We start from the raw sequence: 12,824 nt of genomic DNA, 5'->3' as shown, positions 1-12,824 counted from the left end.
CTCGCCCGGAATTGGGTCAGGGAGCTCCCAGAGGGACATGGCCTGTGCCTGTGGACGGGGAGAGGCCCCCCAGTAGCTGCTCGCCCCACCTGGCATCGTTCCTGTGCCCGAGGGCATGGGGCACCCAGCATGCAGCGAGACGGTCTATGATTCAGAGCGTGACATGAGAAGAACCTCCGAATGGACATCCAGCTGCGTGAGATGTGCGAGACCAGAGACCCTGTCTGGCAGGACCCCGCCCCCACCCCCCCCTCTCTCTCCCAGGAATTTTCTAGCACAAGCCCAGTCTCCAGACCTTCCCTGGCCCCAAGGCTCCACTTTGGGGATTCTCCAACCTTCCAGAGACTGATCCAAGTCGTAAGCAGGTGCCCACTGCTCCTGACTTTCAGTATTTTTCAAAATGTGGCCCCGGGTCCTCTGCACCCGAATCAGCCGCAGGTGTGTGTAAATGCAGAGTCCTGGGCTGGCGCCCTGGCCCTTAGGGGCATCTGCATTTTGGTAAGGGCCACGTGCCTCCCTGCGCAGGAAGGCCTCATTGGGAACCGCCGGGGATGGGGCCCTCGGCCGGTTTGTGAATTTGCTGGATCTTTAGTTCCGTCTCCTCCACTCCAGCCCTCTTATCGCCAAGCAAGCACCGTGTACCCCAGCACCCCTCCGTCCTCCCCACCCACTACTCCCCAGAAATGAAGCTGCCTTTGGGGCCCTGGGGGCCTCCACCCCAGGGTACAGAAGGATCAGGTCAGCCAAGGGGATTTTGACTTGGACCAGCCCAGGAGAAGGAGCGTTTTAAACAAGGATGCCCCTTCCTGGCCTTTGGAGTAATGAAGACACCCCAAGGGGCACCCCCCTTGAAGCCTCCCGCCTTACCCACCACCTCATCTCACCAGCGCTGGTGGCCCCCACGGGCACAAGGCTGGGGGGCTGTATAGGAACCCACCCCGAGACCCCCCAGGCCTGGAGACGGGCTCTGGCAGGAACACAGGCTGCCGCAGGGTAAAGGCTGGCCCAGCTCTGGAGGGACGGCTTCCCATGCTCAGCCGTCCTGGGCAGGTGCAGGGGAGGGAGACCCCATGGCCAGCAGCTCCCGCTCCCTTGAGCAGGGGGTCTGTTCCGGGGGGTGGGGAGGTCATCTTCCTGGGAGGAGGCGCTTCCTCGTGCCAACTGAGAGCCCTGCTTTGTGAACTGAAGCTCTTCCTTCTTCTTCTGCCCTCCAGAGACTTGCTCAAATGATCAATACGCTTTTAATTAAACTCCAACTGCTTCAAGAGGACTGTGTGGTCCCCTGGGTCATTTTTTTTTTCTTTCTTCGAACAAGCTTCTTCCAGTATCTTGTGCTGGGGATCACGTGGGCCCTTGGGGAGCCATCTGATCCTCTGAACTTCCCAGGTCAAAGCCTCTCCTGAGGGGTAGGGCTTCTTTATTGGGCCCTACCCAGGATGCCGGGGGTGGGGGGGCCCTTCTCAAAGGCTGTAACCCCAGCGGAGCCCCTCTGGCAGAGGCCTGTGTTGAATGGGAGTTATTTTGTGTGTAATGTGCATGACATTCAGGGGCAGTGGCCTGGCTTCTGAAGTCAAAACCCCTCAGTGCTGGGCACTCTTGCTCCCAGTGCCCACCTCCCTGGCATACAGTAGGTGTTCAATAAATGCTCATTGCGTGAAAGGTGAGTTTTCCTTCTGCTGGAAACCCCCCCCCCCTAGGGAGATGACCCAGAGAGGTTTGGTGAGTGACTCACCACCCACAGCTCCTGCCTGTGTGTGAGGCTCCCTTGTCTCCTATGCGGGGAATGGAGAAAAGAGACTTTCGTAGAGGTGTCCTCGAGGTGACTCAGAGGCAGGACACCGCCGCCCAGATCCAGCCTGGGATCTCCTGCTGAAGAGAGGAGACTCCAGCCACCGAGGTCAAGCAAAGAGCTTTTTATTCAGAGCACGAGGTGGAGGTTTGCGCCCAGCCTCCCTCCCTGTGGCCCTGGTCGTTTTGACAACAGCTACGATCCTGTCAGTTGGAGGCAAGCACAGTGTTAGGTTCTCGACAGCCGCCGCGGAGGGAAGGCCACCGTGTGGGTGGTGACAGGAGGACAGCGAGGACAGGAAGCTCGGGGTTGGACAGATCAGCACCCGCGTGGCCCCGTCTGGACCCCCCGAACGGGGTCTGACCGCAGGTAACAGGCCTCTGAAGCCACCGGGCACTCCGAGCTGGCTCAGGGGAGCTGCTGGAGCCTCAGCACCCCTGTGACCACGGGCCTGACGTTGCCAGCGGTGACCAGGGGACCCCCTTCCCTTATTCTAGCGGCTGCCTCCTCCGGGGCTCCAGGGGGGCATTGCTTTTCTCTGTGGTGTGGAGTCTTTGGTATAGAGTCGGCCGTGCTGGTGGCCTGGGGGCTGCCTTCCGGGTTAGGACAGCAAATAACAGGCCTCCGTGATGGGCAAGGGCTCTCCCAGAGTGGCTAGTGGCCTCGCCCTGCCCAGACTGCGAGGGAACAGCCTTCAGAGCCGACCAAGGCTCGGGCCATCGTCATGAGTAAATACTAAAGCTGATACGGACCAGGAGGATAGGCCTGCGGCCTGGTGGCTCTAGATCCCTGCCATCCTCGTGGGATGTCCTCCCAGGGCTCTGCACTGGGATTAGGACGGGTGGCTCTGGGAACACCGGCCCCTCCGAGTAGGTAACCCTGGGGCTCAACCAGGCTCATCCTGGTAGAGTGTGGGCTGTGTGTGTGTGTCCCCGTCTGTCTGTCTGTCTTCCTGGTTCGTCGGTCTGCAGTCCCTGGCCACCACCCATCCTCTCAGACAAAATGGTCCCCAGCTCGTGAGAAGTGGCTTAAAACACAGGCCGGACAGATTTCTGGGCAGTTCATGCCCATGTGAGACTCTGTCCAGAGGGCAAGTGAATTAAGCTGTCAGGGGAGGCCAGAGAGTCCCCATCTGCACAGGTCCTCTCCCCTCCCCACCTCTGGACGGCTCCTGCTGTCCACCTCACTGACGATTCTAGGGTCTGTGGAACGGAATGGGGACTGAGTTTTGGCACCGCTGTTGTGACACCGTTACTGTCCTGACCCGTGTTTCCGACCTGGGCATGGCCCGCACGTGTGTGTGTCTAGCCCGGTTTGGGGTCCCCCTCACACCAAGCCCGAGCCGCGCAGGTCGCTGTGGCAGCCGCGTCCTTCTCCTGGTTTAGACAAGCTCGGGGGGCGGGGGGGGCTCGCCGGGGAACAGTCGGGATCCTGCAACCTTTCCGGGCTGGTCTGTCCTGATGTCAGCGTCCCACCCCAGGTCCCCAAGGCCAGCCCTGCTCTGTCCTTATATCCTAACATCATGGTCGTCGTTCTCAAAAGCCAGGAGCCAGGGCCCAACCTTCCCAAGAGAAGACAGGCATCCCAAGAAAAGCCAAAGGCAAGTTCTTTTCCGCCCCGATCAGAGCTTCCTTTGCTGGCGAGGCCGTGCCAGGTGCGGGGACGCCCCGTCTCGGAAGGACACCCAATCCCGCTCTGGGCAGACTCTCCTTGGATGGCCTCTGAGAGTCTCTCATCCTCCTGTCACGCTCTAGTCCCCCCGCCAAGACCTGGCCCAACCTGGGGAGAGGAGGAGGGGGAACAGGGGATGGCAGCGGCCGTGAGCGGCCCGCGGGGAGCGGCAGGGGGGCAGGGGTGCGGGGCGGCGCGTCACGGCCACGCCGGGGCCACGACGCCTGCATCCAGGTTGCCAGTGGCCTTTCAGTGCCTGGCTCTCCCCCCACGGCGGCGTCACTCATCTGTCACCTCCACGGAGTCCTCGTCCTTCCTCTCCTCCGACTGCTCCTCCGTGGTCTCCGTGTTGTCCGTGTCAGACAGCGAGGCCGCCTGCCGCACCCAGTCCCTGTCACGGAGAGGCTTTGGGTCGCACGGTCCGGAGAAGGGGTTGAGCCAGCTCGGGGAGAAGTCCCCACCAAAGGTCTCTTTCACCGACTTCCAGCTGCCCCTGCGCTCCCTGGGCTGGTGCTTTCGTTTGAGGCGCTCGATGCCCTGGGGGGACAACGGGATACAGAGGGTCAGGGGGGGTGAGGGGGGCGGCCGGGACACAGCCCGCCCGGGGCCAGGTCAGTGGGGCGCGAGCGGGGTGGGGTGGGGGAGCGGTGGGGAGCGGCACAGCAAGCAGGGGCCGGGGTCCCCCCAGCCTCGCTAGGTCAGGCCGGGCTGCCGAGGCGACCAGGGCCGAGGAGTAACATGGCACTGGCCCTGAGAGCACTAAGAAGATGAGTCCTCCCTGGGGATTCTGGGCCACGCCCCCCCCAGCAGGTGCAGCCGACGTAGCATGAAGAAGGGGTGCGGGCAGTAAGGGGAGAGCGCGGGGCACAAACACGGGGGCCGAGGAAGCAGACTGTGTGCATAGCTAGCGCCAGCGTGCGGCGGGCAGCCGGGGGGCGCACAGGCTCGCCGACGGGGGGCCCGGCTCGGGCGGCAGGCGCGCCCAGCGACTGCTCCCAAGCTGCCCACTCACCTGCCGCGGGGCATCGGTCGCCTGCGACTCAGCTGCCAGGCCCCAGAAAGAGGGTGTGGGGGGGAGGGGAGAAGCCCGCAGGAGTTAAAGGCACAGCCAGGTCAGCTCTCCAGGCCACAGCACCCTCCACAAAGGCTTTCAGCCCCACCGGGGCCTCTGCCTTCTCCGCCTCTTCCGGAAGCCAAGGGAAATTGCTGGGGTTTGCCAGGCACGGGCACTGCTCATTCACACGACTCATTCCCCCTCAGAACGACCTCTGAGGACCTCGTTCTGGGTTCTCTCTTCTTTGCCACACAAGAGACTCACATAACTGGTATGATCCCTTCTGTTATGCAGAAAGAGAAACTGAGGCACACACACAGACTGAGACCTGCCCCATCCTCCGGGCCAGTTCTTTTCCAGAACTCTCTTCCCACTCCATCTCAGAGATTAAAGTTTCTCGGCTCTTGAAAAAAATTGTCGTTTAAAGAATCTGATCTCAAGGTATTTCCTTGGAAGGTACTAAGGACAAAGGGCAAACCAGTGAGGGAACTTTGCAGGTATCACCTTAACCGAATCAAAGGTAACATCGCCTCAGTACCTTTCTTGCCCCAAACGCATAATCTTGATCTAATTGTGAGAAAACATTAGACGCAAATCGAAGGATATTCTACCGGATACCTAGCAGCTAATCTTCAAAAGGGTCAAAGTCTGATGAAAATGCTTCGGAACCAGACAGAAGTGATGGTTGTACGGCATTATGAGTATGTTCAATGCCAATGAACTGCACACGCTAAAGTGGTTGGTTTTATGTTATGTGAATTTCATCTCAGTTTTAAAAAAGGGGGGTCGGGGCGCCTGGGTGGCTCAGTCGGTTAAGCATCTGCCTTCGGCTCAGGTCATGATCCCAGCGTCCTGGGATCGAGCCCCGCATCGGGCTCCCAGCTCCACAGGAAGCCTGCTTCTCCCTCTCCCACTCCCCCTGCTTGTGTTCCCTCTCTCACTGTCTCTCTCTCTCTGTGTCAAATAAATAAATAAAATCTTAAAAAAAAAAAAAGTAAAAAATAAATAAATAAAAAAGGGGGGTCAAGTTCATGAAAGAAAGACAGGAGCGTCATGGATTGGAGAAGACTACACAGACATGACAAGCGATGCAATGGGACAGACAAGGGTCTCAGTGGGGGCACCTGGAGAAATCCGAATGAAGCACGGAGATCCGTTAAGGGTCTCAATCAATACTGTCCCCGGTTTTTGTATTTGTATTGTGGTTATATAAAACGGCTCCCTTTGGAAAGACTGAGGGAAGGACGTATAGGAGCTCTTTGTGCTGTTTTTGCCACTTTTTTGTAAGTCGGAAATTACGTCACAGTAAAAGGTTAAAAAAAAAATCAGAGACACAGAGATGTGAGCAACAGAGTCCTGAACACTGAGTAACAACGTGACAAGCTGGAAACAATCGAAACGCCCATAAAGATGGCTAAGTCTGCGATTCTACAAAGTGAAACACAACACAGCTATGAAAAAATGGTGTTGATACAGTTCTGTGTCACACGGGAAAGTCCTGTCCACTGGTGACAAGGCAAGCAAGCCAGGTTAGCTGCACATGATGTCATGGGACCTGTAGTTTCCTTTGGGGATGGGGTCTGAGGTGGTTCGTATCTATTTCTGTGGACTTCCCACACGTTGCAAGCTTTCACCAACGAGTGGGTGTTACTGTCATAATCAGAACGGAAGAGCTGTTCCAGAAAATGGACCTTGCTGACAACTCTTTTGAGGGAGCCTCGCGTAGGTCAAGAGCCCGGGATGCTGTGCTGCTCACGGACTGGCCCCTCGCCAGGCCTCCCTACTTAGCAGAAGCTGCAGGGGCCGCCTGAGGGGTCTTGCTTTGGGGGATGCTGTGTTCCCTTCCCGGGCAATCCTTTGCAGCCTGTCAAGAGAGGCATCTGAAGCACGATTTCAGGGAAGCTGGGACATCAGGAGGCAGGGCAGGCGACAGAGGGGACACCCAGAAATGGCAGATTGACTGAATCCACACTGACTCAAAGCCATGACTGTGGGATCCTCACAACTGCCCTGACAGGACGTGGGTGTTGGTACTGACACTTGGCAGAGGGGAAAACAGAGGGTCTGCGTGGCCAAAATAGAGGGTCTCCCGTTGGTCTTCGGAACCGGGGCGAGAACCAGTGTCTTCCTTCTGCCCAGGGCGTTTTCAATCCTCCTACAAATTCTCACTCTACCTGTGCTGACCACCAAGGCAGAGGAAAAAGCCAGAGAGGGAGAGGGAAGCCAAAGAGCCCATAGGATGACTGTGTTCCGTGGCGAGCACTCTGGGATGACACTCAACCTCTTCACCAAGCTCGTAAGAACATCCCAGATCGGAGCCCGGCCCGTCCACCAGATGAAGTTCCTGAGCAGGTAAGTGGACAAACATCCAGGTCAACTCTGAGTCTGGACAGAAGAAAATATTCCAAATGCATCTGAGGCCTAAGAGAGGTCTGAAGGTCTGAACCCGCGGGGTCAGGAGGAGCCAACGGGGTTTCTTTCTCCTGGTAGGACTCAAGTTTGACTTTTGTGTGGATTTCCCGGTGTGCTGAAGGCAAAGTTCTTCAGCTGGAGGTTTGCAGAGGCAGCAGTAATACCCACTTCAGGCCCAAGCGAACAAGAATGGCTGATTCCTGGGTAGGGGGCAGCGGCCGCAGCCAACATCTCTTATAGGGAGGGTGTGGCTTGGGGCTTCGGGGGCCCCCTCTGGCAGGATGACACATGAGCTGTAATCTGCACGACCCACAGAGTCCCCAGAATGAACGGACCAGGCCTAAGGCTCCCGAAGGAGGCAGAGACCCGAGCACAGACTTTGTAAGGACTCAGCTGAGACTCACGGAGCAAGAGCTCATTGTCTGCCCCCCGCCCCCGCTCCCCACATCATCAGACGGAGAAAGTTGGAGACACCGCTGCCCGCGCCACGTCCCTCCCCTTAGATGGCCAGAGAACACTCTCTCTTCATCTGTACTTTCACGTCCTTTTCCTGCAACCCACAGCTTGGACAATACTTTTCTGTGCAACCCGGCACCGCCCCCCACAAAGTTTCACGAAACGATACTTAGTCCACAATTGTAACCCATTTTTATTTATTTTTTAAAAAGGCCGCTGCACACGGACAAACTGGTCTCACAGATCATGAACCGTTGTGACCGTGGTTTGAAGAGCAGAGGTCTAGCAGCGCTAACGTTTTACTGAAGCCACACCGGGTGCCGGACGCCATCCTCACAGTTCCGGTCGTGACTCGCATTCAATCCTCGCCTTGACCTTGTGATTTAGACGGCCTCCCTGGTTTGACAGGTGAGATCACGGAGGCTTAAGTCAGCGGCGGCCCAAAGTCACACTCGAAGGATGTCGCTGAGCAGGGCCTTGAACCAGAGACTGGGTGGGGCCGGGGCATAAATGCCCGGTCACCGGGCTACGTAAGCTCAGCAGCAGAGAGATTCGGGGCATCCTTATGTCCACAGATCAGGACATGTGCTTCCCCCAGGGGCTTCTGCAAACACTCCTCCTTGGCTCCCGTGTGCGCGGGTGGACCCCTGGGGGCGACTCCGACTTGCTAGGATCCTCACGGCGGTCATGCCACCGAGGACTTGTTTCCTGAGGGAGAGTGTGGGGGGATGAAGTCTCCACTCGGGGACAGCAGACTGGCCAGCGACTGGTTTCCGTGTCACTGTGAAGGCTTTATATCCACTGAACCCCTCGGTGCAGAACCCAGGTGGACAGATGAAATGTGGAGGATTGCCGGCCAGACTAACAGTTTGGCTCCCCGTCAAACCAACAGGCTTTTCTTGTTTGCTCAGCATCATTTGCTGGGGAGGCTGTGGGTGGTGAGGGGGAGAGGGGCTCCCGGTCGGCCCACCCCACCCAGCACCACGTGGGACCGTATCGTTGGCAGGCATCAGGGACCGACCACCTCCAGGGGACCCCTGCACGCCCCACGGGGACTCTCGGACTTGAGCGCGTGTCAGTCTCCTGGAGGGCTGTTCAATCCAGACTGCTGGATTTCTGGTTCGGTAGGTCTGGGGCGGGGCCTGAGAATGGGCATTTCTAACAAGTCCCTAGGTGATGCTGACACTGCTGGTCTGGGGACCACACTCGGAAACGCACGGCCTCCAGGCACCACAAGCAAGAAGATCCTTGGGAGGGATTCTAGCAAGATCTTCCTCTCTTCCCATTTCTTTGGTATTTAAGGACCCCTTCTATGTTGAGACCCCTGGCTCAGTTGGGTGGCTCACCCTTGGGGCTGATGCACTTACAAGCCCCGAGAGGAGAGGAACTTAAGGCCCGTTAGCCTGGCTGGGGGAGCCCAACGCAGCCTCCGGAAGCCTCCGGTTTCTGGGTGATGCCCGCCTCCCACAGCTGGTTCAGAAACAGTTCTTAGTCCCCCTCAGCAGACAGATCCCCGCAGCAGGAAGGTGGCTCGTAACTTTCTCGGCGGCCGAGCCCGAATGAGAAAGAACTGGTCATTCCAGGTGTCTCGCTTTGGTTCTTCCGAGACGAAGTATTCCACGGAAGAAACAGTGTGACACTCGACTGCCACCCACACTGATTTTGCGGGCACGAGGTCACCAAGCCCGGGCCCAGAGGCGGAGATCTGCCTGGATGGAGGCCTATGCATGTTCAGCCCGGTTGCTAGGAGCACACGCCTGAGGTCGCCAGGCGGGGAGGAGTCACCTAATCCAGCTCGCCACGTCACCTTCCTCTTTGTCTTTCCCTGCCACGCTCCAGGGCCCACGCTCTGAAAGACCACGGCTGCCACGGGCTCAATGCCCAGCGCGCACCACCCAGCGCTGTCGGGGCGCCTGTGCTGGAGCCAAAAGCCGGGGCCGCCTTTGTGTGGAGACATGTCCTCTGTCCTCAGCCATCTGGGAAGACTGGGGGGTGCTCAGGGATGCCCGTTTCTTCCTGTGTGGATGCCAGGCTGCGGGCCGATCACTCCACAGCCCCATCCCTAGTCACTGAGCTCCCGGCAAAACGTCTCCCGCTTCGATGAAAGTGAGCGAGGAAAACCACAGGGAACCCGGGGTTTTCCTCTCTTCCGAGGGCAGCATTTCCCTCTGGCTGAAGGGCTCGGGAACATTCCTGCTTTCAGCCACAGGGCTTGTAAAAGCCCAGAGGTAGAATCGTACAGGGTGTCGAACGCAGCCTTGTTCTCTGGGAAGGATATGCATAGGACGCTCAGGTTTAAAGGATGAATTTCTATGTTTAGGACTCAATAAAAAAATAAAATCAATATGTTTTCAGCACTATCTACTGCATTCCTCAGACATTCCATGGGAAAAAGAACCAACCTGGGTCACTTAAAAAAAAAAAAGTTCCTTGAAGATGGAGTGTTTGGAGGGCATCCAAATACGCAAAAACATTCCCCCGGCAGGAGGACCAGACGCAGCGCTGCCTCCCAAGGGACGGACGCCTGAGGGGCGGGAGCGGGCCAGAGCCCTCAAAACCGCTCCAGTCACAGCCACACTTCTTCACACACCTCAGTGAACCATTAAAAAGGAGCCCATGGGAAACAAATGCTATAAACTAGATTTCAACACTAGATTAAAAAAACAACAACAACAAACCCGCTTCAGACCTCAGCCTTGACTTAGGGCGTCAAGAGAACAGGAGAGGCAAGCCGGGGTCGACTGCCTTGGGGACGGCCGTGGAGTTCTCTGGTGACATGGGAGGGATGAGGAGGAGCTCCTCAAAGCGCTGGAACGCCCTGTGGAGGTTTCCAGCGCCTTCCTCGGGCTCGGCGCTGCCTTCTGCTGGGTGCGCAGAGAGAAACGGTCTCTCCCCCGTGCCGGGCGCTCCAGCAAACTCTGCAGACGGGAAGGTGTAACCTGGGATTCAGGCGGCAGAAGCCAAACAAGAGGCTGGGGCAGGGGTGGGCAGGCTCGGTCAAGGGCGGTTGGCGAACGCGTCCTTAAAAACAGCACAGCGGACACCTCGTGCAAGCGGAGGAACAGAAAGAAGTATCCTTTAAGAGCCACGGAACAGAGGCCCTACGCAGCCAGCGCGCCTGGCCCGGACGATCGGCTCTCCCTGAAGGCAGCACTGTGAGAGAACACGGCTCAATGAGAACAGGTTTTGGAAAAATTTTATTGCATTTTGTTTCCATGTGGAAGCACGGACAGAAGTGAAAAGAGGCAGCATGTTCCACTTAACTGTTCATGGAAAAATCACATGGCTCGATGAGCTTCCTCCCTATCCTGGATTGGGTTTCATAAACCTTATCCCCTACCCCACCCCAAGCACAAGCTAAAAAAGGAGGTTTGTGGTGATCACTTATAAAAAACCAAATCCACGTGTACGAATTCACAGATGGTCAGTCCTCCGATTTCTGTGACTTCTGCATTGGCTGGGCCCTCCCTGTCCCTCGGCCTCCTCATCTCCCCACTCTCTTCCGGCCTTCCTCTTAGAAGGGGGATTTCACAGGGGAAGTGCCTCCGGGGGGCAAGGCCGGTTCCCGGGAGCGGGGTGGCCATCCGCCAGCTTTCAGAAGTCTGGGGGCCGTGATGCCGACCTTGCATCCCCGTCAGCCCCAGGCCGGGACGACGGCCTCCCAGGTTAAAATACAGGTAAGACGTGGCTACGTGCACATGTAGGTGTCTAAAACATCAGAAAGGGAACCCGCTTTAGAGATTTACAAAATGGGGTGGAGGGGGTTGACGCGCGGGGGGATGTGGCTGTGTCACTCAGCATTAGCGCCGCTAACCAGCCACCTTGCGGGGAGGGGGAGGGGGACGGGGACGGGGAGGGGGAGGGGTGCTAAGAGTAAGCAGCCGTGACAAAGGAAACCTGAAATCACATGATTTGTTTTCTCCTTTTGACTGTGTAAGGCATTTAGAGCTGGAAAAACGTCTCTCCTTCACACTCTTCCAAATAATCAGCAGGAATATAACTGGTGATTCGGAATACAAATAAGACCCCTTTGATCCCAACCCCCGCCCGCCAAAAGTCACTCAACACACCCAAGCCCATGGAGTACAAGGAGGCAAACCATGTCCACATTGGGGGATGAGGCCGCGGAGCCAAGGGCCCTTCTTAGGCTCCAGCCCTGATCCTGCCCCTCGCGGCCACAAGAGGTAAGCATCCGCCTTCGGTGATGTTTTAAGTCCCACGGGGGTGCCTGCCACGGCCTCCTGGGCAGCAGGAGGTCACGGCCCCCCCGCCTCTCCTACACATCCCCCACCAGGCGTCCGGGCTGGTCCATCCGCATACCAGCCAGCCGCTCCCTCAGTTAGTCCAGGCGGGCATGGCCCGGAGACCGCACCCTCCACGTTAGTCAGGCCAGACAGACAGCAGAGAGGAAACCAGAGGCCAGAGAAGTGATTTTTAAAAAAGGAAAAAAAGAAGAGCAGCTTCGGTCACCAAAAAAATAGAAAGGATGATCTCTTAAAAATAAAACATGGGGACTTTTTTTTTTTTTCTCTGCAATGCTCAGCCATTTTACTTGAGACATTAAAAAAAAAAAGTTTTAGAGTAGTTGGTTTGCTTTTTTTTTTTTCGGTTAAACATTCATGAGAACGGATGGGACGGTAGTGCTGTGCTGTGTGTGTCTGGGCGGCAGTGCTGGTCCTTCAGACCACGTACTGGTACGGGTCTGCCTTCCCTTGGTCTGGCGTGGCAAAGGGGCTGGCCCAGCCTAGAGAGAAGGGGTGGCCAAAAACGGCTTTCATGTTCATCCATTTTGTTTTTTTAGCCCATCTTCTCTCTTCCTTTTTCAATTGTTCTATTCCCTGAAAACAAGAACAATCATACTTTCAGTCAAGCACTTTATTGCTGTGGTTTTTGGGGAGGGATGTCCATTAGCTCGAGGTGAATGGAGTCAATGCTTCCTTTTAAAGCCATAAAGCTGCCTACATCGTACATTTTTCTTCTCTTTCTCTCATCGAAAGTGTCAAAGGAAAAAAAAATTTTTTTGGGGGGGAGTGGGGGTATGTGGGCACATATTTACAAGTCCCTCCAGGAAGGGAGGGGAAAGTGAGCAAATCCACAGGCCGCTGAGCCAGGATTCCTACAGGCATGTGGATCCGGGGTGTTTTGCTAAGTGAAGGAGCCACATCTACGCAGACTGGGCTCCGGCCTGGTGCTGGGCCTGGCTGTGTGTGGGGCTGCTGGGAAGGCTTTGGTGCAAGAAGCCTCAGAGCTGGAAAGGGCTCGGGATCGTGACAGCCAATGCTGGCCTTTAATTTGGGTAGGTTCAAGTTTGACACGACTATGACCACTTTGCAGACAAAAAAAAAAAGGAACAAATGAAATGACCGCTCTGGCACTGTGGTCTCACCAGCCTGGGAGGTCAAGAAGCCCCCAGCCTAGCGGGGCGGGCAAGGCAGACCTGAG

General features: G+C 56.9%; 1 protein-coding gene across 6 annotated transcripts in view; it reads right to left on the bottom strand.

The window, feature by feature from the left end:
* Positions 1-1,898: 1,898 nt before the first annotated feature.
* The window catches only part of ZDHHC3 (zDHHC palmitoyltransferase 3), a 55,767-nt gene continuing 44,841 nt past the window's right edge, over positions 1,899-12,824 (bottom strand). For 4 of the 6 annotated variants that reach the window (XM_036095890.2, XM_036095889.2, XM_036095891.2 and 1 more), the window contains one exon: positions 1,899-3,997. In XM_036095890.2, coding sequence (XP_035951783.1) covers positions 3,740-3,997 — 258 coding nt within the window. In that variant the 3' untranslated portion in view covers positions 1,899-3,739. Of the gene's footprint in view, positions 3,998-10,560; positions 12,221-12,824 lie in introns of those variants that run through there. The other 2 variants (XM_036095892.2, XM_036095894.2) reach the window with 1 other exon arrangement.

This window comes from Halichoerus grypus, chromosome 1, assembly GCF_964656455.1.
Source record: "Halichoerus grypus chromosome 1, mHalGry1.hap1.1, whole genome shotgun sequence".
Classification (NCBI taxonomy): Eukaryota; Metazoa; Chordata; class Mammalia; order Carnivora; family Phocidae; genus Halichoerus; species Halichoerus grypus.
This window is presented reverse-complemented; position numbering and strand designations above follow the sequence as displayed.